This window comes from Denticeps clupeoides, chromosome 7, assembly GCF_900700375.1.
Source record: "Denticeps clupeoides chromosome 7, fDenClu1.1, whole genome shotgun sequence".
Taxonomy (NCBI): Eukaryota; Metazoa; Chordata; class Actinopteri; order Clupeiformes; family Denticipitidae; genus Denticeps; species Denticeps clupeoides.
Window position 1 is genome coordinate 65,932 of NC_041713.1, and position 24,069 is coordinate 90,000.

At 47.9% G+C, this 24,069-nt stretch overlaps 1 protein-coding gene and 1 long non-coding RNA gene across 6 annotated transcripts in view; one reads left to right on the forward strand and one right to left on the reverse strand.

The window, feature by feature from the left end:
- Positions 1-7,245, reverse strand: LOC114793550 (uncharacterized). The gene is made up of 3 exons (XR_003750261.1): positions 7,165-7,245; positions 6,507-6,721; positions 1-364 (listed from the first exon to the last, which is right to left on the reverse strand). It is a non-coding gene; the product is annotated as an uncharacterized LOC114793550 (long non-coding RNA).
- septin9a (septin 9a) overlaps positions 3,441-24,069 on the forward strand; it is a 25,586-nt gene continuing 4,957 nt past the window's right edge. Inside the window, exons 1-3 of one of the 5 annotated variants that reach the window (XM_028985439.1) lie at positions 3,441-3,633; positions 7,192-7,260; positions 15,904-16,407. In XM_028985439.1, coding sequence (XP_028841272.1) covers positions 3,612-3,633; positions 7,192-7,260; positions 15,904-16,407 — 595 coding nt within the window. In that variant the 5' untranslated portion in view covers positions 3,441-3,611. Of the gene's footprint in view, positions 3,634-7,191; positions 7,261-10,936; positions 11,317-13,660; positions 13,904-15,903; positions 16,408-22,974; positions 23,046-24,069 lie in introns of those variants that run through there. The other 4 variants (XM_028985441.1, XM_028985440.1, XM_028985442.1 and 1 more) reach the window with 4 other exon arrangements.

A 24,069-nucleotide genomic window follows, 5' to 3' on the forward strand; every position in this document is an offset into this window, starting at 1 on the left:
CTGTCTATGTGTATGTAGCACTAGTTGGTGTGGTTTACCATCTTTACCACTGTGAGGGTGCTCAGTATCATGTTGTCCAGGCTTCAGGCCATCCAGCGGTCCTCGGCGGGACAGGCAGTGCATCTTCCACCTGTGTTACGTCCTTTGGGCCGTAGGGTGGTTTAGGGGCGCTCCGTTTTAGGCAGTTTGCTGGGTGGAGATGGAATTGATGGCTCCGCCTACCTATTCCCTCATCATCAGTCAGCCAATGGTTGTTGTGGAGCCGGAGGAGGATAGGGAGCAGAGTTTCGGGGTGTTGAAGAGTTAGAGTAAACTGTTGCTTGTGGTTGTTGGTATGCACGGCACTCTGGTGGTTCACTTCTCACTGTAAATAAAAGCAGAATATGTCACTTCTGCCTGGGACGTGTGTTCCCGCCTCACACATACCCTTTTCTTTCATGATCTCGTCCCCGACCCCTAGACAGGGACAGCTTGTGAAGTATATTAGGAAGTAGAGCATTGCAACATCACACCATCATCTACTCCTGGATGTTCCATGCTAGGTTCAGCTAGACCTTTACCTTGTTTTACTTGGTGGGAGATCGTACAGAAATGGTGAGGTTTATTGTCATTTCAGCTACATCCATGTTAGAACGTGGTTTCTCCACAACCTGGTGCTACATGGAACATTTGAACAATTAGACAAAGTTACGTACTGACACAAAGTGCAAGTGTGCGACACCGAACAAACTGGGTGTTTGATGGGTGATCCCCTTAGTGTGCCAACGTTTGCTCAGTGCTGCTATCCTCCTTTTTCATGGCGTGTCGGTTTAATAAAGAACGGGAAGATTTATTTCCTCTTGTGGATGCTGCCGTAGTCCCTCATCTGCATGCTGTCCTCCCTTGTGGGGTGCCTTCACCTGTAAGAGAGCAGATGTTCCCCTTTCTGACATGGTAACCGGAAGTGGTTTGCAGCGCTGTTGCTTTTGCAGCCTCATCATTTTTTGCATTTCCCTTTGGGTCCCTCCCTTTAGTTTGTGCTGCACATTTCCACACTGCAGTGGCTGTAAAGTGCAGCACTTCATAATCAAGCAAACAAACCGTGATGTACTTTACACACCCCAGAACTAGTCATTCAGTCACAAAATCGTTTTTATCTCAGAGAATTCAGACTGATGGTAACTTGTGGGTGACGAATGTGACTTTAACATCATACATGAATGCAAACTGTGTGGGGATTTGGCACATCGGGTGGCATTTACTGCTCCATGTGGGCACCAGGCACATGGGAGTACGAGCTGGAGAGTCAGGTCATGGGACAATTACTCCTGTCCTTATTCCTGTTTTAAGGGATATTATGCCCGTCTAGGCCAATAATCAGATTTTGGTGTCACATCTAGGGGTGGTGAGTAACGTGACAAAAAGGGTTGAGACACATGAGGCCAATGTGAAGTATGAACAGCTCCTACAGTGAGGGACGTTTACAAGCGACTCTGTGGCCTTGTGTTTATTCTGACCCTTCACACAGGCCTGAAGACCTCCTGAAGGCCGAACAGAGTCCAGCAGGTCCTACTAATTGGAAAGGAACCTAAGATAAGAGTATGAGGAGGTTGGGACATAACTACGAATGTTCAGCTCTCTCAGCTGGGTTGTGGACAGTTAAAAGTAGATCAAAACTTCGTTTTTTTCAATGGGTCTGACTTGGTATTTGTGTGAAGGAGCACGGGTAAATAAGAAATTTGTTGGGTGTGTGTGTGTGTGTGTGTGTGTGTGTGTGTGTGTGTGTGTGTGTGTGTGTGTGTGTGTGTGTGTGTATATATATATATATATATATATATATATATATATATATAAAATGAGCACTAGGGTTAATACACATGCTCTACAATTTATAAACTGTAGTTATTGAAATATACCATGAATTGTTCATTGTTTTATACCTTTGAGCACCTAAGCACACACACACACACACACACACACACAGATGACAGTGCATGTCCTCAAGACACTCGGGAGTCTTTATCATTTTGTTGCCCTACATGGATTTGGGAGTTTACACAAAACACATTTAATCAGCCTTACATAGATACAGTTGGACTACACACACACACACACACACACACACAGTGTGTGTGCAGCTGGGGGGAGGAGGTTTTGGGGAAGTGTGTAGGTGTCGCTCTCCAACCCTCATTCCTTCACTTCACACCAATTCTGCTGTTATTTGTATCTGACAAATAAAATTAGAATTTACCCCAAGAACAGGGTCTCCTGCATGGTTGCCCCAGCAGACCACCCCGTAAAAGACACCACAGAGTCATAAAAGGTCTTCAAGAGTGGGCCCTTCACCCCAAAAGGTGCCACTAAGGTGCCACTGAGCAAAGCACCGTCCCCACACACTGCTCCCTGGGTGCCTGTCATGGTGCCCACTGCTCACTCAGGGTGATGGGATGAAAGCAGAGAACACAATAACTTCACTAGGACCGTGCCAGGACCGACACACAGCCCTGAGTTCTCACATACTGTGGTCGGTTGGTGAGGTAGTCCAGGATCCAAGTGGTGAGGTGATGTGGAGTACACTCCTGTGTACTCCAGCTTGTCCCTCAGGACTGTGGGAAGGATGGTGTTGAAGGCACCAGTGCTCTCCAGGTGAGAGAGAGAGCGATGTAGGAGGTGAATGAGGGCATCATCCACTCCAGTGTCAGATCCCTTATTGAATGACCAGTTGCGCTTGTGGAATTCACAGGTTGTTGTGCAACACAGTTTTCCACAGTGGAAGTGGCCAACCACACACTTGACCTCCTATCCTAACACTCATCATTGGATCATTTTATGTGTCCCTATTTCTGACTAGGTTTCTGTCTAAGGTGTTGTGTGTGCTCCTATCTTGTATGGTTGTATTTAATGCATGTTCCTCCTCATATCTCAACCCTCTGTCTGCTGCTGATCATACAGGGTCATTCAGTGTTTACATTCACATTTACGGCATTTACCAGACGCCCGTATCCAGAGCGTTACAGGGACAGTCCCCCCCTGGAGACACTCAGGGTTAAGTGTCCTGCTCAGGGACACGATGGTAGTAGGTGGGATTTGAACCTGGGTCTCCTGGTTCACAGGCGAGCATTTTACCCGCTAGGCCACCACCACCACCCTGTGTTTACATTCTGCTGATGTAGCACGAGTCACCGTCTCCAGTCAGAACCTGATCTAGAACCTGACTCAGTGGAACCAAGTTAGGGAGCTGTGAATCCCAATCCAGTCAGCATGGACACCCCAGGGTTTTATTGGAGCCATGTGGTTAGAGAGGAAGGCTGGGACGTGGACCTGTCCCAGGTCAGAGTCCAGAGGACTGGGTGCAGCACCTACTCGACTCTTCTAGTGCACTTCCTGCATTGTGTTCCTGAAACCCTCACTTAAGGAGTAATTGCAGATCCTGGAACCATACAGTAGGGTACAGTACAAGCCCCGCCCCTGCACCGGACGTGCGGAAACGTGCAGGTGTGAAGCAATCCTCAGGTGTGTCACCGCCCGGTAAGACCGAAGTCGGAAACTCGGAGCCTCCTTCGATGATCCTTTCTGAATAATCCGACGCAGCACTTGCAGCTCCACCACGGAATCCAGGTTCCGCGCTCAGCATGAAGAAATCTGGATACTCAGGTGGGAGGTTCCCGTCGTTCCTTTCTTCTCCTGACCTTCCTCTTTGCTTCAACATGCAGCTGATCTGAAACATATTTCAGCTCTGGTGACCCTGCATGGCTCTGTGCTTTTCAGGCGTGATCCACGAGATGCTGTCTGGGCAGTCCCTGGTCAGCAGATCTCCTGAATTTAGACCCTCTGGTCTGCATGTATTCATAGATGAACGTCTTCACATTCCAAACATCTTCACAAAGAACACTTCTGGCGCCAAGCGTTTCTCATATTGAAGTCTTTTTAACGTTGTGAGGTGGAGCATCTGCAGTATCTCCAGCTTTGACAGGTCATGCAGAAGGATGTGACACTGATACCATCACTGCTGGACTGTTGGACCCATGTTCTCGGTTCTTTTGTAACAATGCTGAAACGGTTTGAACACCGATTACTTGCATTAGCCGCTGTTTAGGTTCAGTGTTACCACGGTAATGTACACTGCTGATGTAGCTGCTCCAGGGAAGAACCAGTTTCATCTTCTGCCACCATGAGTAGAAGCAGGGAGAACCATTTACTCAGGGATTGGTGCAGGAATGTCAGCTCTGCCGTCATTGTCACCTCACCCCCCTCCCACGCCCCCTCCACTCATGTTGGATCATGCCGTCTGCCTGTGATGAGAGTAGCTGGAGTATTTCTGAGGTTCACCCTCCACCGAGACGCTCTCGTCCTCCTCATTTACCCCCTTTTAACATGGTCCTGTCCTAATTAGTGCAAAGACACTGAGGAGCGGCTCCACTCTTCCTGTGTGTGTGTGGTGTGTGCGTGGTGGGTGTGTATAGCGAGTGTGTGTGTGGTGTGAGTGTGTGTGGTCTGTTCCCTGAGGTCTAGTCTTTATTTCCGCAAGTTGCTGCGTCTTTTATATGTGTGTGTGTGTGTGTGTGTGTGCATGTGTGTGTATATATGTGTTGTCTGTTGTGTGACTAGTGAGTAAATGAGTAACTTGTGCTGGATACTCAAACACTGAGACAAAAGAGCTCCTCCTTTTAAGAGCACACAGGAAATATCAATCTGATGGATGATTTACCCAGCATGCACTCAGCCTGGAATAACGCTCCTGTGTACCTGCTGTCCACCATCATGTACTGTTGCATTATGGGTGTGTGCTAGACGACTGCGCTGCAACAGAAGATAAAGGTATGAATGTAGGTGTGAATACTGAAAATACTGATAATAAACGGCGTCTCAGTATTTGCAGGTTCTTTGCTGGTGGATCCTGTTTGCTGATGTCATGTTGAAATGTTCTTGTTCTGTCTTTGGAGGAGGTTTGGGGTTTTGTGGTTAGTTGAATGTTGGCTGTAGGTTCAAATTGTAGAATTAACGGTTTACTGAGATTTCATGGTTAATGAAGTCATTTACTAAGTGGATGTAAACTAATTAGTGCTGATTTTAGAGTGGTAGTAACCTAGTGGGTAACACACTCGCCTGTGAACCAGAAGACCCAGGTTCAAATCCCACTTACTACCATCGTGTCCCTGAGCAGGACACTTAATCCTGAGTGTCTCCAGGGGGGGACTGTCCCTGTAACTACTGGGTGGTAGTAGCCTAGTGGGGTAACACACTCGCCTACGAACCAGAAGACCCAGGTTCAAACCCCACTTACTACCATCGTGTCCCTGAGCAGGACACTTAACCCTGAGTGTCTCCAGGGCGGGACTGTCCCTGTAACTACTGGGTGGTAGTAGCCTAGTGGGTAACACACTCGCCTACGAACCAGAAGACCCAGGTTCAAACCCCACTTACTACCATCGTGTCCCTGAGCAGGACACTTAACCCTGAGTGTCTCCAGGGGGGGACTGTCCCTGTAACTACTGATTGTAAGTTGCTCTGGATAAGGACGTCTGGAAAATACCGTAAATGTAAATGTAAATGATTTTACCCCAAAATAAGGTTAAACTCACTGTGTCATAATGTCTTTCTGAGGAACGTTCATTTGAGGATATTCTGTTTAGTCTGTGATTTTCCACCAGTGTTTAATCTATGCAAGATCCTTATTGTCCAATCAGAGGCCACGTTACTGATGTGGCCCAGTTCGGGGCACAGTAAATCATACCGTACAGTATATGTGTGTGTTGGTAATTATTATCTACAGAGACAGGAATGTGTTTCTGTGGTGACGAACGTGTGGAACATGACTGGTGTTTCTCACCAGGTGCTTCAGGGCCGAGATTGAACATTCTTCTGGTGGGGTTAGTCTAGGACTGCCTGAGTGAACCTTTATCTGCTGGTTTTATTCATATTATTATTTGATCGTATGATCATTATTTTAAACTGGATTATCTGAGCAGAAACCGACCAGAACTGTTCTGCTGGATATAATTCTGCTGAATTCACATCTCGAGTTGATGCCTTTCATGGCTGCCCACTGCTCACTAAGGTGATGGGTTTTTTCATGAAATGTGATTATGATCATTTAATCAGAAATCAGTGAGAGAATAATTCCACGTTTCCGTCGTGAATAGACGCCCGGAACAGATCTTCCTAATGAGAAGGAACACGGTGGTTCTCACTCATTTCGGTGGCCTGTAATGCAGAATGTGCCTGAAACACCTGCAGCTGGCCGTGTTGTTCCTGCTGTGGCGTTTCGTGCTCGGTCTTGTTCAGGCCTTTTGTTGAAAAGTGTTTTTATATTTCCAGTTTAGTCTCTGAAGAACATGTAGATGAATGTGGGGTGACCTCAGAGTGACCCCTGTTCTGAACAGAAACTGCAGGAATCTTCATGGACAAAATGTACAATGATGAAAATCAGAGCAGAAGCAGGCAGGACAAAAGATCTGATCTCCCTGCTGGAGGAGAAATGCAGGATATGGAGGCCCTCCCCCCACTCAGCTCTTCCCTGTCCATACCTGTGGTGCTCAGACAGATCAGTGATGGTTGGGATGAAATGGAAGCTGCAGGCCATCTTCATCTCAGATGCAGCGTCCACGAGGTTCAGCGCGGTAATCGTAGAGGAACCACGGGCAGCTCAACATTCATTCCTGAAGATCATGATGGTCTGGATGGACTAAAGTAGACCTGGTGAAGGTCCAGCGCATGATGAGCTGCTGTGACCCCTGCTGTGCTGGAAATGAAAAAATGTGAAGTGATTGTCACATGTGATACACAGCAGCACAGCACACGATGCACACAGTGAAATTTGTCCTCTGCATTTAACCATCACCCTGAGTGAGCAGTGGGCACCATGACAGGCGCCCGGGGAGCAGTGTGTGGGGACGGTGCTTTGCAACCTTCTGATTACAGGGCCACTTCCTTAACCGCTAGGCCACCACTGCCCCCAGAAGACAGTGACTTCTGACTTCATATAGTTTAATATTTTACATTTGTGGATGTTTAATTCAACATAAAACGAGTGCAGATCCATTTAGGTAGAGCAGAAATCGGGTGAAACGTGCAATAAATATTCTATGTTCAGTTATTTCAGTTTCAACGTTTCAGGGGTAAATCATGTGAAATCTGTTCATCAAGAAGTAAATAAAACCATCTGACAAGAGCACAAGAACTCACCTGCGGTCTCCTGTTCTTCTTCTCCAGGCATCGCCCGGTCCACCAGCGGGAGGCTGAGGAGAGAGCGAGGAGATGTTGCCACGGTGACCAGTCCCAGTAAGAGCTCCTGTTGATCAGAAGTGGATCAGGGGTGTGTGTGGGTGTGTGTGTGGGTGTGTGTGTGTGTGTCAGTGTGTGTGGTGAGTGTAACATGGTGAGCCAGCAGTAAAAAATCCCCTCGTCTCTATAAACTCTGATCCCATCGCTGGGATCAATGTACAAAAACACAACGATGAAGCAGCGCCTCTGAAAATAATGAACACACGCAGTACTATACAACTTCATAAACAACATCATACACACGGTAATACACACACACTCATTTAAACACAATAATACACATGATTATACACAATCATATACACGAAAATACACACACTCATCTAAACACAATCATTATACACACAATAATACACACAATCATACACAACATCATACACACACTAATACACACAATCATTTAAACATAATAATACACATAATACACACAATAAAACACAACATTATACACACGATAATACACACACTCATTTAGACATAATCATATACATGATAATACACAACATCATACAGACAATAATACACACAATAATATACACAATAATACACAACATTATACACACACTCATTTAAACAATCATATACATGATAATACACAACATTTACATTTACATTTACGGCATTTGGCAGACGCCCTTATCCAGAGCGACTTACAACGTGCTTTCAAGTTACCATCGATGAAGAGATCCATTCCGGTTCACTAGGACCCCAACTATGAATACAATCTTTTTATTCACTCTGTTGTAGATTCTGTACACAAAGTTCGACAACAAGAAAATTACAATTTAATCTAAATATTCTTTAAAGAGGAAGGTCTTGAGCTGCCATGTGAAGGTGCTCAGTGACTGAGCTGGAAGTTCATTCCACCACCGAGGGGCCAAGACGGAGAAGAGTCTAGATGAGCGTCTTCCTTGTACCTTCAGAGATGGAGGGACCAGGCGAGCAGTACTGGAGGCTCGGAGTATACCAGGTGCAGTGTGAGGTGTAATAAGGGCTGTGAGGTAGGATGGTGCTACTCCATGTTTGGCTTTGTAGGCCAGCATCAGTATTTAGAACCTGATGCGTGCAGCTACTGGGAGCCAGTGAAGGGAACGTAGCAGAGGGGTGGTATGGGAGAATTTGGGGAGGTTGAAGATCAGTCGTGCTGCTGCATTTTGTATGAGTTGTAGAGGTGGGATGGTACATAGTGGTAGACCAGCTAGAAGGGAGTTGCAGTAGTCCAGTCGTGAGATTACTAAGGACTGAACCAGTAGTTGGGTGGCCTGGGTTGACAGGTAAGGGCGGATTCGTCTGATATTGTAGAGAAGGAATCTACATGAGTGGGAAAGATTGCTGATGTGAGTTGAGAAGGAGAGTTGGTTGTCTATTGTTACTCCAAGGTTGCGGGCTGTTGCAGAAGGAGAGAGCTGCGAGTTGTCCAGGTAAATAGCAAGATCCTGATACGGTGAAGAATCTGCTGGAATGAATATTAGTTCAGTTTTGGTGGGATTGAGTTGGAGGTGATGGGCTGCCATCCAAGACGAGATGTCGGTTAGACATGCAGAGATTTTGGAAGCAGCATGAAGATCAGAGGGAGGAAAGGAGAAGAGGAGTTGTGTGTCGTCAGCATAGCAGTGGTAGGATAATCCATGTGAGGAAATGACCTCACCAAGTGATCTCGTGTAGAGGGAGAAAAGGAGAGGACCTAGCACCGAGCCTTGAGGGACACCAGTGGAGAGTCTACGTGAGATAGAGGTGGATCCTTTCCAAGTCACTTGGTAAGATCGCTCATCAAGGTAGGAAGCAAACCACTGCCATGCTGAGCCCCGAATTCCAAGCCTCTTCAGGATTGCCAAGAGAGTCTTGTGATTAACAGTGTCAAATGCAGCAGATAGGTCAAGGAGAATAAGAACTGATGACAGTTTTGCCAATCTGGCTGCATGTAGCTGCTCGGTAACAGCCAGAAGGGCCGTCTCGGTGGAATGAGCTGTTCTGAAGCCAGACTGGTTAGGATCCAGGAGGTTGTTCTGTGATAGATGGAGTGATAGTTGGTTGTAGACACAGCGCTCAAGGATTTTGGATAGAAATGAGAGGAGGGAAACTGGTCTGTAATTGTTAATGTCTGTAGGATCAGCAGTGGGTTTCTTTAGGATTGGAAGAACCCTGGCTGTTTTGAAGGCGGATGGTACGTGGCCAGATGAGATTGAGCTGTTTATGATATAAGAAATGAAAGGGATGAGGTCAGGGGAGATAGTTTGAAACATTGCAGAAGGTATTGGATCTAGTGGACAGGTGGTTGGGTTGCCTGTGGATATAATCTGAATGATTTCATCAGATCTGATCTTAGAAAATTGATTTAGAGTAGTTGTCGAATTTTCAGAAGGAAGAGTAGGATTAGTGGTGGAGAATGTCTCACAGATTTTTTCAATCTTCCCTGTGAAGAAGTTGGCAAAATCATCAGCTGTTAATGAAGTTGGGGCAGGGGGAGTCGGAGGGTTGAGTAGGGATAAGAAGATGTTGTGGAGTTTTTGAGGGTTGTGGGCAGAGGCTTCTAGTTTTGCTTTGTAGAAAGCAGTTTTAGCAGTAGTGAGGTTAGTAGAAAATTTGCGCAGAAGATTCTGGTAATCCAGTAGGTCTGAGTCAAGTTGAGATTTCTTGTATTTTCTCTCCGCTGCTCGAAGAACTCTTCGATTGCTACGCAATGTATCGGAGAGCCAGGGCGCAGGGGGAGAAGTCCTTTTGGGTTTAGTTGATATAGGACAGAGTTGATCAATGGAAAGGGAAAGTGAGGTGAGGAGAGAGTTAGTAGCGGTCTCTAGTGGTAAGGAGAGGAATGAGTCAGAGGTTGGGAGATGTGAAAGAATGCAGGAAGATACAGATGAAGGTGAGACAGTGTGAAGGTTTTGTCTAATGAAGGATGGACGGGGGACAGTTGTGGATCCTGTAGGTACAGTGAGTGTAAAGGTCAGGAAGTGGTGGTCAGAGATGTGAAGGGGAGTGGAAGAAAGGTCAGAAGTTGGAGAAGGACGACTGAAGACCACGTCCAAGACATTCCCTCCTTTGTGTGTGGGAGAGATGTTGCTGTTGGTTAAGGAGAAAGAGTGGAGAAGGGGAAGAAGGCAGGATGATTGGAGCTGGGCTGATGGAAGGTTGAAGTCACCAAGGAGAGTTAGGGGGGTTTCTAAAGAGAAAGTGCTGAGGAGAGTGTCCAATTCATCTATAAAGGGCCCAAGTGGCCCTGGAGGGCGATATAAGACAATGAGAATGATGTTCACAGGAGAAGAAACCGAGACTGCATGGAATTCGAAAGAAGAGATGCTAAGATGTGTCAGAGGCATTGGTGTGAAAGACCAATTTCTAGATATTAAAAGGCCAGTACCCCCTCCTCTCCCAGTTTTTCTAGGAGTGTGGGAGAACGTGTAGGCAGAAGAGAGGGCAGCAGGTGTAGCAGTATTGTCATACAGACAATAATACACACAATAATACACATGATTATACAAACATTCGTATACATGATCATACACACAATCATACAAAAGTGTGTGTGTGTGTGTGTGTTTTTACACACTTGGCTTTGTGTAGTTTTGAATGGAAGTCCACAGTTGTTGTTCCACCAGACGGGAGTGTGATGTGTACAGGAAGTGGGGAGAGGTGGGAAGTGACTGATCAAGCTGGTCGGGTGACGTTACATCCAGCAGAAGTGACATTTTTATCTCGGTTGGTCCTCGGTTGGTCCCTGTGCTGTTCAGACACAAGCAGCAGCTATTTTGGGACGAGGACTTCGCGTCACATGGCTGACTGTCCATTACTGAGATACAAAGCTGCCAGTGTCACAGAGAGAGAGAGAGAGAGAGAGAGAGAGAAAGAGAGGAAGACGAGGAGAAGCAGAAGCTCCATATGATCAACACATGAGGGCTGGGTAGCTGCAGATCCGCCTGACGCCACACGCTGAAGACATTAAACCCGCGGAGGGGGAGGGAGACCGAGGAATGAGAGAAATGGGAAGTCCTCAGGAAGAGAAGCTCCATGTGGCAGAGGGTGGGACCTGGAGTATGGAGGGGGACAGGATCGCAGGTAAGGATCTCTGACACGTTCTTTTCTTCTTTTCGTCCCATGATGTGGGCTTCAAGCTGGCGTAGGAGGACAGACAACCGTCTCACGCGGGTTGTCACCGTATGTCACAGTGTCTCGAGTTGCTTCAGGACATAGATTAACATGGACATGGACGTGCGTGAGGACCTTTCATTTATAATAATGACGGACTGAGAGGTTGGAACATCATCTCAGCTGCAGGTTAAGCCGCGTCACAGGGCAGGCCACATAGAGTCCATTATTCATACAAGTCCACCGGAGATCAGAAGACCTCTTTCACACGCCATCTTCAGGAAATCCCTCTTCCTTCACTCGCTCTTTCCCGTCTTATGTCTTTAACCAAGTACGTTGAACATAGATGTTCAAGAGGAGATGGGTGGTAGTAGCCTAGTGGGTAACACACTCGCCTATGAACCAGAAGACCCGGGTTCAAACCCCACTTACTACCATTGTGTCCCTGAGCAAGACACTTAACCCTGAGTTGCTCCAGGGGGGGACTGTCCCTCTAACTACTGATTGTAAGTCGCTTTGGATAAGGGCGCCTGATAAATGCTGTAAATGTAAATGTAAATGTAAATGTAGATGGACTGTGGAAAGAAAGAAGCGGATTTGCAGCTGCAACTTGTAACCATGGTGATCACACACACACACACACACACTCTTTCAGGCTGTGTGTATAGTGTGTGTTAATGCAACAGGGGACATTTGGAAGCTTTGGGAAGGTAAAGTACATTCTGACCTACAGAAGCCACTAGTGGGGGGCGTGGCTGACGGTTCTGGTGACCTGTGTGACCTCGTTTCTCCAGCAGAAGAGGAAATGCTGCGCCTTCCTCTTTAGACACGACGTCCATGTGCTGGAGACGTTCTTCAACGTGGCCTTTCAGCCACATGAAATCTGTAAAGTGAGCTGGAATAACATGAAGAATCTGCCTCCGTTATTAAAAAGTTCACATTTATGACATCTGTTGAGATTTTGGGGTTCTGATCTGAGTCACTACTGTGTGTGTGTGTGTGTGTGTGTGTGTGTAATTGATTCTACATTCATGTGAAGTGAGGGATGATGACAAGCTGATCCATCTATGTTACAAGCTGCATTTATTATAAATCGTGCATTTGATCAATATAACAGGATAAACCTCCTCTCATCCGATTGGGGGGGGACCTGCTCGGGTTCGAGTCGCTGTGGTTGCCTGGTTCCTGTCTGGAATGTGACAGTGACACCCGCTGGACACCTGCTCACCCTGCACACGATGTCTTGTGCAGGAAGTTATTAATACTAATGATGCAGTAAATAAGAAGAAGAAGAAGAACAGAAGGAATGTTTCTGTTTTTTTATAAAGCCGTGTTCCGGGGCCAAACCTGAAGATAAAAATATCAGTCAGTGAAATGTCCTCACATCATGTTGGAGGAACATTAGTTGGAGACAAGACAGTCTGTTCTGGACACACATTGGTCTACAGCATTGACCAGAGCGCCTTACAACCAGTAACTTAATTAAAAGTGAAGTGACTGTCATTGTGAAACACTGCAGCACACGGTGACACAGTGAAACGTGTCCTCTGTATTTAACCGCCACCGTTGGTGACAGTGGGCACCATGACAGGCGCCCGGGGAGCAGTGTGTGGGGACTCCAACCAGCATCAGGGCCACCACTGGCCTAGTTACAGGGACAGTCCCCCTGGAGACACTAAGTGGTAGGAAGTGGGGTCTGGGTCTGGGCCCTGGGAACCTGGGTCTGTTTCTAGGTACTACCACCCACCTACTTGTAGTTGTGCTGGTGGTTGTTGCCTAGCAGGTAACACACTCACCTATGAACCAGAAGACCCAGGTTCAAACCCCACTTACTACCATCGTGTCCCTGAGCAGGACACTTAACCCTGAGTGTCTCCAGGGGGGGACTGTCCCTGTAACTACTGGGTGGTAGTAGCCTAGCAGGTAACACACTCGCCTGTGAACCAGAAGACCCAGGTTCAAACCCCACTTACTACCATCGTGTCCCTGAGCAGGACACTTAACCCTGAGTGTCTCCAGGGGGGGACTGTCCCTGTAACTACTGGGTGGTAGTAGCCTAGCAGGTAACACACTCGCCTGTGAACCAGAAGACCCAGGTTCAAACCCCACTTACTACCATCGTGTCCCTGAGCAGGACACTTAACCCTGAGTGTCTCCAGGGGGGGACTGTCCCTGTACCTACTGACTGTAAGGCACTCTGGATAAAGGTGTCTGGTAAATGCCGTAAATGTAAATGAGAGAAGGAGCGACCCCTACAGTCCGAGGAGGAACGAGGGCGGGAGTGCAGCAGTGGGGTGGGGGCTGGTCTCCACGTTTCGCTCCCAGCTCAGAGTGTGTCGGGACGGAGCAGGAAAAGTTCTTTAAGAACGTGCTCGTCTCGCTTCAGAGCGCTGCCGTCGTTTTCCTTTTTGACTTTTCCGCCCTCTTGTTTCCTAATTTGGGATTCGTTTGAAGCTCAGGGAGTTTCTGGAGACTCCACCTCTTTTCCCAGATATTCCCAGAATGTCTGATCCCACTGTCAATGCGCACTTGGAGGGGATATTATCTGATTTCGAAGGTTGGTGGCTCTTTGTTGTTCTGCATGTTTCTGCTGCTCCGGTGAAGCTCGGTTGACGTGATGTCTGGACGAGGATCAGCGTTAGTTCAGCGTCTGCTGCCGCTGTAGACGTGTGGCTGAGTGAGGAGTGATCATGGCAAGAGGTCAAAGGTGACACACACACCCCTCCCCCTGCCCTGCCTTTTGTTATCTGTGGGCTATCCATCCAGTACACACACACACACACACACAGACACCCACATACACACATACAACATGCAGCTTTTATGAGAATCCAAATCTGTCCCCACAATTACAGGGTGCTGTGATGTCACATGACGTCCATTCTGACACCAGCTGGGAGTGGAGAATACAGACATATCACAGTGGTGACCTAGTTGGGCCAGTGGTGGCCTGGCGGTTAAGGAAGCGTAATCAGAAGGTTGCCGGTTCGAATCCCAATCTGCCAAGGTGCCACTGAGGTCCCGTCCCCACACACTGGTCCCCGGGCGCCTGTCATGCCCACTGGTCACCAAGGGTGATGGTGAAATACAGAGGACACAGCTGTTGTATTTGAAGATGTGTACGTGTAAGGATTCAGGATTATAGCCGGTATTTTTTGTATTTTGAACTAAACTGGCCTGATCTGGCATGAAGACCATGAGGAATGGTGTCAGCAGCAGCTGTGTGAGATCTTGGTCAGGCCTGCATGTCAGCTGCTGGCTCTAAACTGGCCCTGAATGATCAATTCTCTCATTCTCCTGTACAAAATACCCCTCAGGACCTTTCTAAATCCGTACAGAGCGTCCTGCATGATGTCCTCATATGAGCAGCAGCAGGCTGGAGATCTTTTATCACGAGACCTCCATCTTCTCTCCTCTCCAGCGTGAAAATTCTGCACAGAAAATAATGACAATTGTGACACAATAGTGACATCAGATACTGATGAGATTTTTTTTTATTCTGAAAAGAAGTCAGATTATCGACATTTTAAAGACATCTGAGGAGAAATGATGAAACCTGATCATGGTGTTTATGGAAAAATCAACTCCTGGCAAACGTGTCAGAAATACGGGAATATGACGTCATCAACCGTACCGCGTACCGTTTAAGGTCGATCAATATGTATTTTTTATCCATTTATTTTCAGAGTGACGGAGGTAAATGGAAGAATTTCCCTCCACTTTATTTATCTACTTATTGTATTTTTGCGCGCTAATATAATCATTAAGCACCGTGATCGATAAGTTATCGGTCTTCCCATGATGCCTCAAAAGCCGCGAGATCCGGCCGCGCGGTTTCCTACCAGCACGATGCTGAACAAATACTTCCGGGGCGTCAGATCTGGTGACACGACTTTCCATTTTTACTATTGACTATTTGAAATGACGCTCTGACCTCCTCATCCTTATATTTATATTTCTGTCTGTGTGTGACACACTTTTAAATAATTGTATAAACTACAGTTATGAGGTGCGTGTGTGTGGTGTGTGTGTGTTTGGTGTGGTGTGCTGTGGTGTGTGTTGTGTTGTGTTGTGTTGTGTGTGTGGGGGGGGGGGTCAGTGGTGGTTCGAGCGATTAAGGAAGCGCCACCGTAATCAGAAGGTTGCCGGTTCGAATCCCGATCCGCCGAGGTGTGTGTGGTGTGTGTGTATGAGGTGTGTATGGTGTGTGTGTGTGTATGGTGTGTGTATGGTGTGTGTGTGTGTGTGTATATGGTGTGTATGGTGTGTGTGTATGAGGTGTGTATGGTGTGTGTGTATGAGGTGTGTTTGGTGTGTGTGTATGAGGTGTGTGTATGAGGTGTGTGTGTATATGAGGTGTGTTGGTGTGTGTGTATGAGGTGTGTTTGGTGTGTGTGTATGAGGTGTGTTTGGTGTGTGTGTATGAGGTGTGTTTGGTGTGTGTGTATGAGGTGTGTTTGGTGTGGTGTGTATGAGGTGTGTATGGTGTGTGTGTGTGTGTATGAGGTGTGTATGGTGTGTGTGTGTTTTTTCTGAACTGGTCTCTTGTGGTTTCAGCTCTGAAGAGGTCGTTTGAGGTGGAGGAGGTGGACAGCAGCTCCTCTTCTTCTCCTCTCTCCCGCCGCTCCACCAACCCTCTGCGCTCCTCAGGTTCCTCCACCAGCGGCCAGCGCCTCCACGACCCCGGAACCCGCAGCTCGGAGGTGTCCAGCAGCACCAGCCAGCGCTCTCCGAAGAGCAGCCTGCAGCGCCTGGACTTCACCTCCCGCCGGGCCGAGCTCGCCATCGACGTCTCCTCCAAGCAGGTGGACATCTCGCCCAGCCCCGGCATCGCGCGCTTCGGCCTGAGGAGGCCCGAGAGCAGGAGCGCCGAGCCGGCGGCCAGGCGGGCGGAGCCGGCCCTCAACAGGCGGGCCGACCTCTCCTCGCGCATCCCGGAACCTTCACAGAGGAGGGCGGAGCCGCCGGGTCCGCCCCGAGAGGCCGACGCGGACCCGCCCCCCACATCCTCGCCCGTCGCCTCGGACCCTCCGGCCAGGCAGCCTGAGCGTGAGTGGCCTGGTATGGTCCAGACCAGCCATTTTGTAATCATTTCTCTGCTTCTGTGGAAGAGCAGGCTGCCGTCGTGTCACGTTGATGAACACGTGGAAGACTCAGGTCTCCTCGCTGAGACCTTCCCTGCTCTGAAACGTCATGTGTAGTGATGGAGCCTTCTGCTGGGTGTCCAGCTCAGCCTGCAGCTCTGGATGGAGGCAGCTGCTTATTTTTGGCTCTGTGACCTTATTTGGTCGACGTTACTGTTGATCTGAGAGGTTTTAGTTCTGATTCAAAACTCCTCCATCGTCATAGCGACCGAGGGTACAGCTCAGATTCATCTCTTCAGCAAGTTCTGAATGTGTGTGCATGCTGTGTGTGTGTGGGGGGGGGGGATGCATGTTGTGTGTGTGCATGTTATGTGTGGGGGGGTGCCTGTTGTGTGTGTGTGTGTAGGGTGTGTGTATGCATGCTGTGTGTGTGTGGGGGGGGTGCATGTTATGTGTGGGGTGTGTGTGTGGGGGGGGTGTGTGCATGTGTGTGTGTGTGTGGGGGGGGTGTGTGCGTGTGTGTGTGTGTGTGTGTGTGTGTAGGGTGTGTGTATGCATGCTGTGTGTGTGGGGGGGGGGGGGGGCGTGTGTGCATGTTGTGTGTGTTTTGGGGGGAATGCATGTTGTGTGTGTGTGTGTAGGGTGTGTGTATGCATGTTGTGTGTGTGTTTGGGGGGAATGCATGTTGTGTGTGTGTGTGTGTGTGTGTGTGTGTGTAGGGTGTGTGTATGCATGTTGTGTGTGTGTTTGGGGGGGAATGCATGTTGTGTGTGTGTGTGTGTGTAGGGTGTGTGTATGCATGCTGTGTGTGTATGGGGGGGGCGTGCGTACATATTCCCTTCTTGCTGATGTTTGGCGAGTAGAAGGTGAGGTGGAGAACCTCCAGACTTGAAACCTTTTCAAGATGTGCAGACTGCAGCGCTGCCACATTTGGCTCCAATTACCGTCTGCAGGGAAACTCCATCAGGGGCGGAGTCTGGATCTCTGTAAACCAGGAGATGGGGAGGGGCTGCGATGGAGTAGAACATAATGTCATGCTCTTTTTCTTCATCACTACATCTACCTGGGAGATGATGACATTGCTGGTTGTCTCCTGGGCTGGAGCAGCTGTCAGTGGTTTGTGTCCCATGATTGTTGTTTTAACAGGAAATTACTTCAGATTCACATACGCTCTGCCTTCCATCCTTCCTTCCATCCTTCCTTCCATCCTTCCTTCCTTCACATCTTTAAAGAGAAGGTCCTAACTGGGACGAAGCTACCAAGTGGTCTGCAGGGAGCCCTAAACAGGAAGGCTGGAGGTGTTGTGGTGTTTCTTATTGTTTTTATCTGATTGGAGTCAGATCCCCTCATTACTTCAGTGTGACCTTTCCCTCGACCCCAGGAAGTAATTCAGCCCGCTCTCCATGCTAAACCAGGACCAGTTGTCATTCTGATGGCATGGTGGGGGTCTTACAGGAAGTGTGTTCTGATGTTTCTCTCGTAGCTGAGTGATAAAGTGATAAAGTGAAGTGATTGTCACATGAGCACAGCACACGGTGCACACAGTGAAATTTGTCCTCTGCATTTAACAGTCACCCTGAGTGAGCAGTGGGCACCATGACAGGCGCCCGGGGAGCAGTGTGTGGGGACGGTGCTCAGTGGCACCTCAGTGGCACCTTGGCGGATCGGGATTCGAACCGGCAACCTTCTGATAACGGGGCCGCTTCCTTAACCGCTAGGCCACCACTGCCCGAGTGCACCAGAAGGATGTGGCCTGTTGGGGAAGTCGTTGTAGTACCAGGATGTTCCTGAGCTAAAGAACGTTCCTTCTCTTTCTCATACTGTGAGGCTTCAGTGGGTGTGTGTGTCCTGCATGGTGGAGATTCTGGAGACTCTCTGTCCTGGAACCCTCCTTGGTTTGTCTCCATCAGTGTTTTGTGTTTTTGGAGACGACTCATGCAGGTGTAGTCATATCCAGTAGGAGGGGCCAGCTGGTCACATGACCCTGATGGATGTTTCCTTCTGTACTGAGTGAATTATGATGAAATGCCCATGTCTGTGGATTTGAGGAGATGGACTCGTCCTACTGATTCAGGGTCATTGTTCTTTTTATTAAAAGAGAGAAGCGGAAGCATTTCCTCTGTTCCCAGGCCCGAACCTCGTGTGACCCTGACCCTGCCATGACCCTGCCATGCCCCCAGATGCCTCAAACCCCATCCTGCCGCAGGAGTCGAAATGAAATTAATTTGTTGGGTCGCTGCTTCTGAAGGAACCTTTCAGCAGAATATCTTTTTACTTTTACAGCATTTACCAGATGTCCTTATCCAGAGCGACTTACAGTCAGTAGTTACAGGGACAGTCTCCCCCTGGAGACACTCAGGGTTAAGTGTCTTGCTCAGGGACACAATGGTAGTAAGTGGGGTTTGAACCTGGGTCTTCTGGTTCATAGGCGAGTGTGTTACCTGCTAGGCTACTACCACCCTACAACCCTAATGTTCACCTCTCTTTTTTTAAAGTCCATCACCGGGATCCGTGTCTCTTTTTCTGTAGGTTCTAGCTCCTGTGTAGAAGAACAGTTCCCTGGTGGAGACTGAGTGTGAGTCTGCATGTCCTGCTTCTTCTATATGGACGATTTTAAGCACAATATTCACTCAGAGCAATTATCAGTTTAAAATTCATGTTTCATTTGAAATGACATTTTGCATTTGGCAGTTCAATGTGATTAAATTCAAATTGATTAAATTAATAAAGGATTGAATCAGCACTTTGGACGTAATCAGAAGGTTGCCGGTTTGAATCCTGATCCACCAAGGTGCCACTGAGGTGCCACTGAGCAAAGCACCGTCCCCACACACTGCTCCCCGGGCGCCTGTCATGGTGCCTTGTGGTGGTACCTTGGCGGATCGGGATTCGAACCGGCAACCTTCTGGTGGCCACCACTGCCACCACTGCCTTTATCACATTCAGTATGTCTCAATGGGCTTTGACACCCACACACAGCGGGACTAGAAATGAGGCGAGAAAGACTTCTGGCGGCCTAATTAAATGTAGGTTTCAGACGCGCTTCTCCAGCTCGGCTGTTTTCTCCTACACTTTACCGCAGGTCCATACCGCACTGACGGTAGTGGGGCTGGATGCTCCAGGTTTCTGTTTTTTTTGGTCTAGATGTTCTTGTTTGTCACTGGTAGTGGGGCTTGATGCTCCAGGTTTCTGTTTTTTTTTGGTCTAGATGTTCTTGTTTGTCACTGGTAGTGGGGCTGGATGCTCCAGGTTTCTGTTCCAGATGTTCTTGTTTGTCACTGGTAGTGGGGCTGGATGCTCCAGGTTTCTGTTTTTTTTGGTCTAGATGTTCTTGTTTGTCACTGGTAGTGGGGCTGGATGCTCCAGGTTTCTGTTTTTTTTTGGTCTAGATGTTCTTGTTTGTCACTGGTAGTGGGGCTGGATGCTCCAGGTTTCTGTTCCAGATGTTCTTGTTTGTCACTGGTAGTGGGGCTGGATGCTCCAGGTTTCTGTTCCAGATGTTCTTGTTTGTCACTGGTAGTGGGGCTGGATGCTCCAGGTTTCTGTTCCAGATGTTCTTGTTTGTCACTGGAAGTGGGGCTGGGTGCTCCAGGTTTCTGTTCCAGATGTTCTTGTTTGTCACTGGTAGTGGGGCTGGGTGCTCCAGGTTTCTGTTCCAGATGTTCTTGTTTGTCACTGGTAGTGGGGCTGGATGCTCCAGGTTTCTGTTTTTTTTGGTCTAGATGTTCTTGTTTGTCACTGGTAGTGGGGCTGGATGCTCCAGGTTTCTGTTTTTTTTGGTCTAGATGTTCTTGTTTGTCACTGGTAGTGGGGCTGGGTGCTCCAGGTTTCTGTTTTTTTTGGTCTAGATGTTCTTGTTTGTCACTGGTAGTGGGGCTGGGTGCTCCAGGTTTCTGTTTTTTTTGGTCTAGATGTTCTTGTTTGTCACTGGAAGTGGGGCTGGATGCTCCAGGTTTCTGTTCCAGATGTTCTTGTTTGTCACTGGTAGTGGGGCTGGATGCGCCAGGTTTCTGTTCCAGATGTTCTTGTTTGTCACTGGTAGTGGGGCTGGATGCTCCAGGTTTCTGTTCCAGATCTTCTTGTTTGTCACTGGTAGTGGGGCTGGGTGCTCCAGGATTCTGTTCCAGATGTTCTTGTTTGTCACTGGTAGTGGGGCTGGGTGCTCCAGGATTCTGTTCCAGATGTTCTTGTTTGTCATTGGTAGTGGGGCTGGGTGCTCCAGGATTCTGTTCCAGATGTTCTTGTTTGTCACTGGTAGTGGGGCTGGGTGCTTCAGGTTTCTGTTTTTTTTGGTCTAGATGTTCTTGTTTGTCACTGGTAGTGGGGCTGGGTGCTCCAGGTTTCTGTTCCAGATGTTCTTGTTTGTCACTGGTAGTGGGGCTGGGTGCTCCAGGTTTCTGTTTTTTTTGGTCTAGATGTTCTTGTTTGTCACTGGTAGTGGGGCTGGATGCTCCAGGTTTCTGTTCCAGATGTTCTTGTTTGTCACTGGAAGTGGGGCTGGATGCTCCAGGTTTCTGTTCCAGATGTTCTTGTTTGTCACTGGTAGTGGGGCTGGGTGCTCCAGGTTTCTGTTTTTTTTGGTCTAGATGTTCTTGTTTGTCACTGGTAGTGGGGCTGGATGCTCCAGGTTTCTGTTTTTTTTTTGTCTAGATGTTCTTGTTTGTCACTGGTAGTGGGGCTGGATGCTCCAGGTTTCTGTTCCAGATGTTCTTGTTTGTCACTGGTAGTGGGGCTGGATGCTCCAGGTTTCTGTTCCAGATGTTCTTGTTTGTCACTGGTAGTGGGGCTGGGTGCTCCAGGTTTCTGTTTTTTTTGGTCTAGATGTTCTTGTTTGTCACTGGTAGTGGGGCTGGATGCTCCAGGTTTCTGTTCCAGATGTTCTTGTTTGTCACTGGTAGTGGGGCTGGATGCTCCAGGTTTCTGTTCCAGATGTTCTTGTTTGTCACTGGAAGTGGGGCTGGGTGCTCCAGGTTTCTGTTCCAGATGTTCTTGTTTGTCACTGGTAGTGGGGCTGGGTGCTCCAGGTTTCTGTTCCAGATGTTCTTGTTTGTCACTGGTAGTGGGGCTGGGTGCTCCAGGTTTCTGTTCCAGATGTTCTTGTTTGTCACTGGTAGTGGGGCTGGGTGCTCCAGGTTTCTGTTCCAGATGTTCTTGTTTGTCACTGGAAGTGGGGCTGGGTGCTCCAGGTTTCTGTTCCAGATGTTCTTGTTTGTCACTGGTAGTGGGGCTGGATGCTCCAGGTTTCTGTTTTTTTTGGTCTAGATGTTCTTGTTTGTCACTGGTAGTGGGGCTGGATGCTCCAGGTTTCTGTTTTTTTTGGTCTAGATGTTCTTGTTTGTCACTGGTAGTGGGGCTGGATGCTCCAGGTTTCTGTTCCAGATGTTCTTGTTTGTCACTGGTAGTGGGGCTGGAACAGGGCTGGATGCTCCAGGTTTCTGTTTTTTTTTTGTCTAGATGTTCTTGTTTGTCACTGGTAGTGGGGCTGGATGCTCCAGGTTTCTGTTTTTTTTTTGTCTAGATGTTCTTGTTTGTCACTGGTAGTGGGGCTGGGTGCTCCAGGTTTCTGTTCCAGATGTTCTTGTTTGTCACTGGTAGTGGGGCTGGATGCTCCAGGTTTCTGTTCCAGATGTTCTTGTTTGTCACTGGTAGTGGGGCTGGATGCTCCAGGTTTCTGTTTTTTTTGGTCTAGATGTTCTTGTTTGTCACTGGTAGTGGGGCTGGATGCTCCAGGTTTCTGTTTTTTTTTGGTCTAGATGTTCTTGTTTGTCACTGGTAGTGGGGCTGGGTGCTCCAGGTTTCTGTTTTTTTTGGTCTAGATGTTCTTGTTTGTCACTGGTAGTGGGGCTGGGTGCTCCAGGTTTCTGTTTTTTTTGGTCTAGATGTTCTTGTTTGTCACTGGAAGTGGGGCTGGATGCTCCAGGTTTCTGTTCCAGATGTTCTTGTTTGTCACTGGTAGTGGGGCTGGGTGCTCCAGGCTTCTGGTGCTGCAGTGTAAGTCCCGCCAGCAAGGCTGCTGGGGCTGGATGGTTTGCATTAGCGGCGAGCAGAAATAAATCAGCCCTCCTGTTTACACGAGAGAAGGTTCTTCAGCCTGCTTGTGTATCATCTGGAGCAGTTTGTGTTTAGTAGATCACACACCGCACAAAGCACCAAACTCCCACAGATTCTCCTACAGATTTATTTTAGCTTGGAGTCAGTAACAGGAAGTGTGCAGAGCAGGCTGGGTCTTCATGGTTCTTCTGGCCATCATAGCTGATGTTGATTAGTGTCTGTATATTAGTGCACTAGTCAGGTAGCAGCAGGCTACATGTTCCCATGACTAACTACTCACTTCTCATCCTGTAAATCATGTTGAGGTTCCTGCAGAACATATTGCAGGTCCATGTATGTGTGGGTACAGTTTATAACATAGAGGAATGTGGTCCTGACCTGCTTGAAAACGCCATAGCTATGCAGTCTGCAGGGAGCCGTGGGGCGGGAGGAAGGGGGCGTGTCCTCCCTGCTGTCACATGAGCTGTGGAAGGGAGGGTCTAGAGGACGAGTGTGTGGGAGGGAGGGCTGTTCAGTGACTCCAGCTGGGGTTCACACAGGAGGATAGAGAGCAGGATTCGAGGGGTGAGTCACAATCTCCATTTTCTCCATTTTCTCTCTGAATTTACACACTTTTATCTGTATGCGCTCCAGTTGTATTAACTAATGCGCAGCTGACTGGGAGTGTGTTTGTGTGAATGTGTGTGTTTGTTTGTGTGTGTGCTTGTGTGTATGTGTGTTTGTTTGTGTGTGTTTGTATGTAAAGCCTCTATGTGTGTATGTTTGTATGGATGTGTGTGTGTGTTTGTGTGTGTATGTTTGTGTGTGTATGTGTGCTTGTTTGTGTATGTTTGCGTTTGTATGGATGTGTGTGTGTTTGTGTGTGTGTTTGTGTGTATGTTTGTGTGTGTATGTGTGCTTGTTTGTGTATGTTTGCGTTTGTATGGATGTGTGTTTGTGTGTATGTTTGTATGGCTATGTGTGTGTATGTTTGTATGGCTATGTGTGTGCTTGTTTGTGTGTATGTTTGTATGGATATGTGTGTGTGTTTGTGTGTATGTTTGTATGGATATGTGTGTGTGTTTGTGTGTATGTTTGTATGTGTGTGTGTGTGTGCTTGTTTGTGTATGTGTGTGTTTGTGTGCTTGTGGGTGACCAGCTGACCAGAGCAGCTGGTTTAATGTGTCTGTGTTTGATTGGCGGGGATCATGTCGACAGCGATGACCTCCCAGGAAGTAGGAATCTGCCTTGTTAGCTGGCTGCTGTCGGCCTATCAGAGGCTTTCATTTCTAGTACAGTAGATGTGGACATGAAGATGGTAATCATCCTCATCCTGACACCACATGATGTCTGTCTCTGAAGGCAAGAAGATGATTGATCTGCAAGAATCCTCATGATCCTCATGTTGCTTGTTGCATGACCTCACCAGCATTAACTCTCCAGCTTAGTCACATAAATAATGAAACGATGTCCTGTAATTCTCCTAATCTCCAGCGTACACCACAATAATTATGAATTTTTCAGATCTGTGGTTCCAAACTCTCGCTACATTATTGTTGTAGATGTTGAAGTAGCTGGAAATGTTGTTTTTTGGGCCAGAGTGAACGCA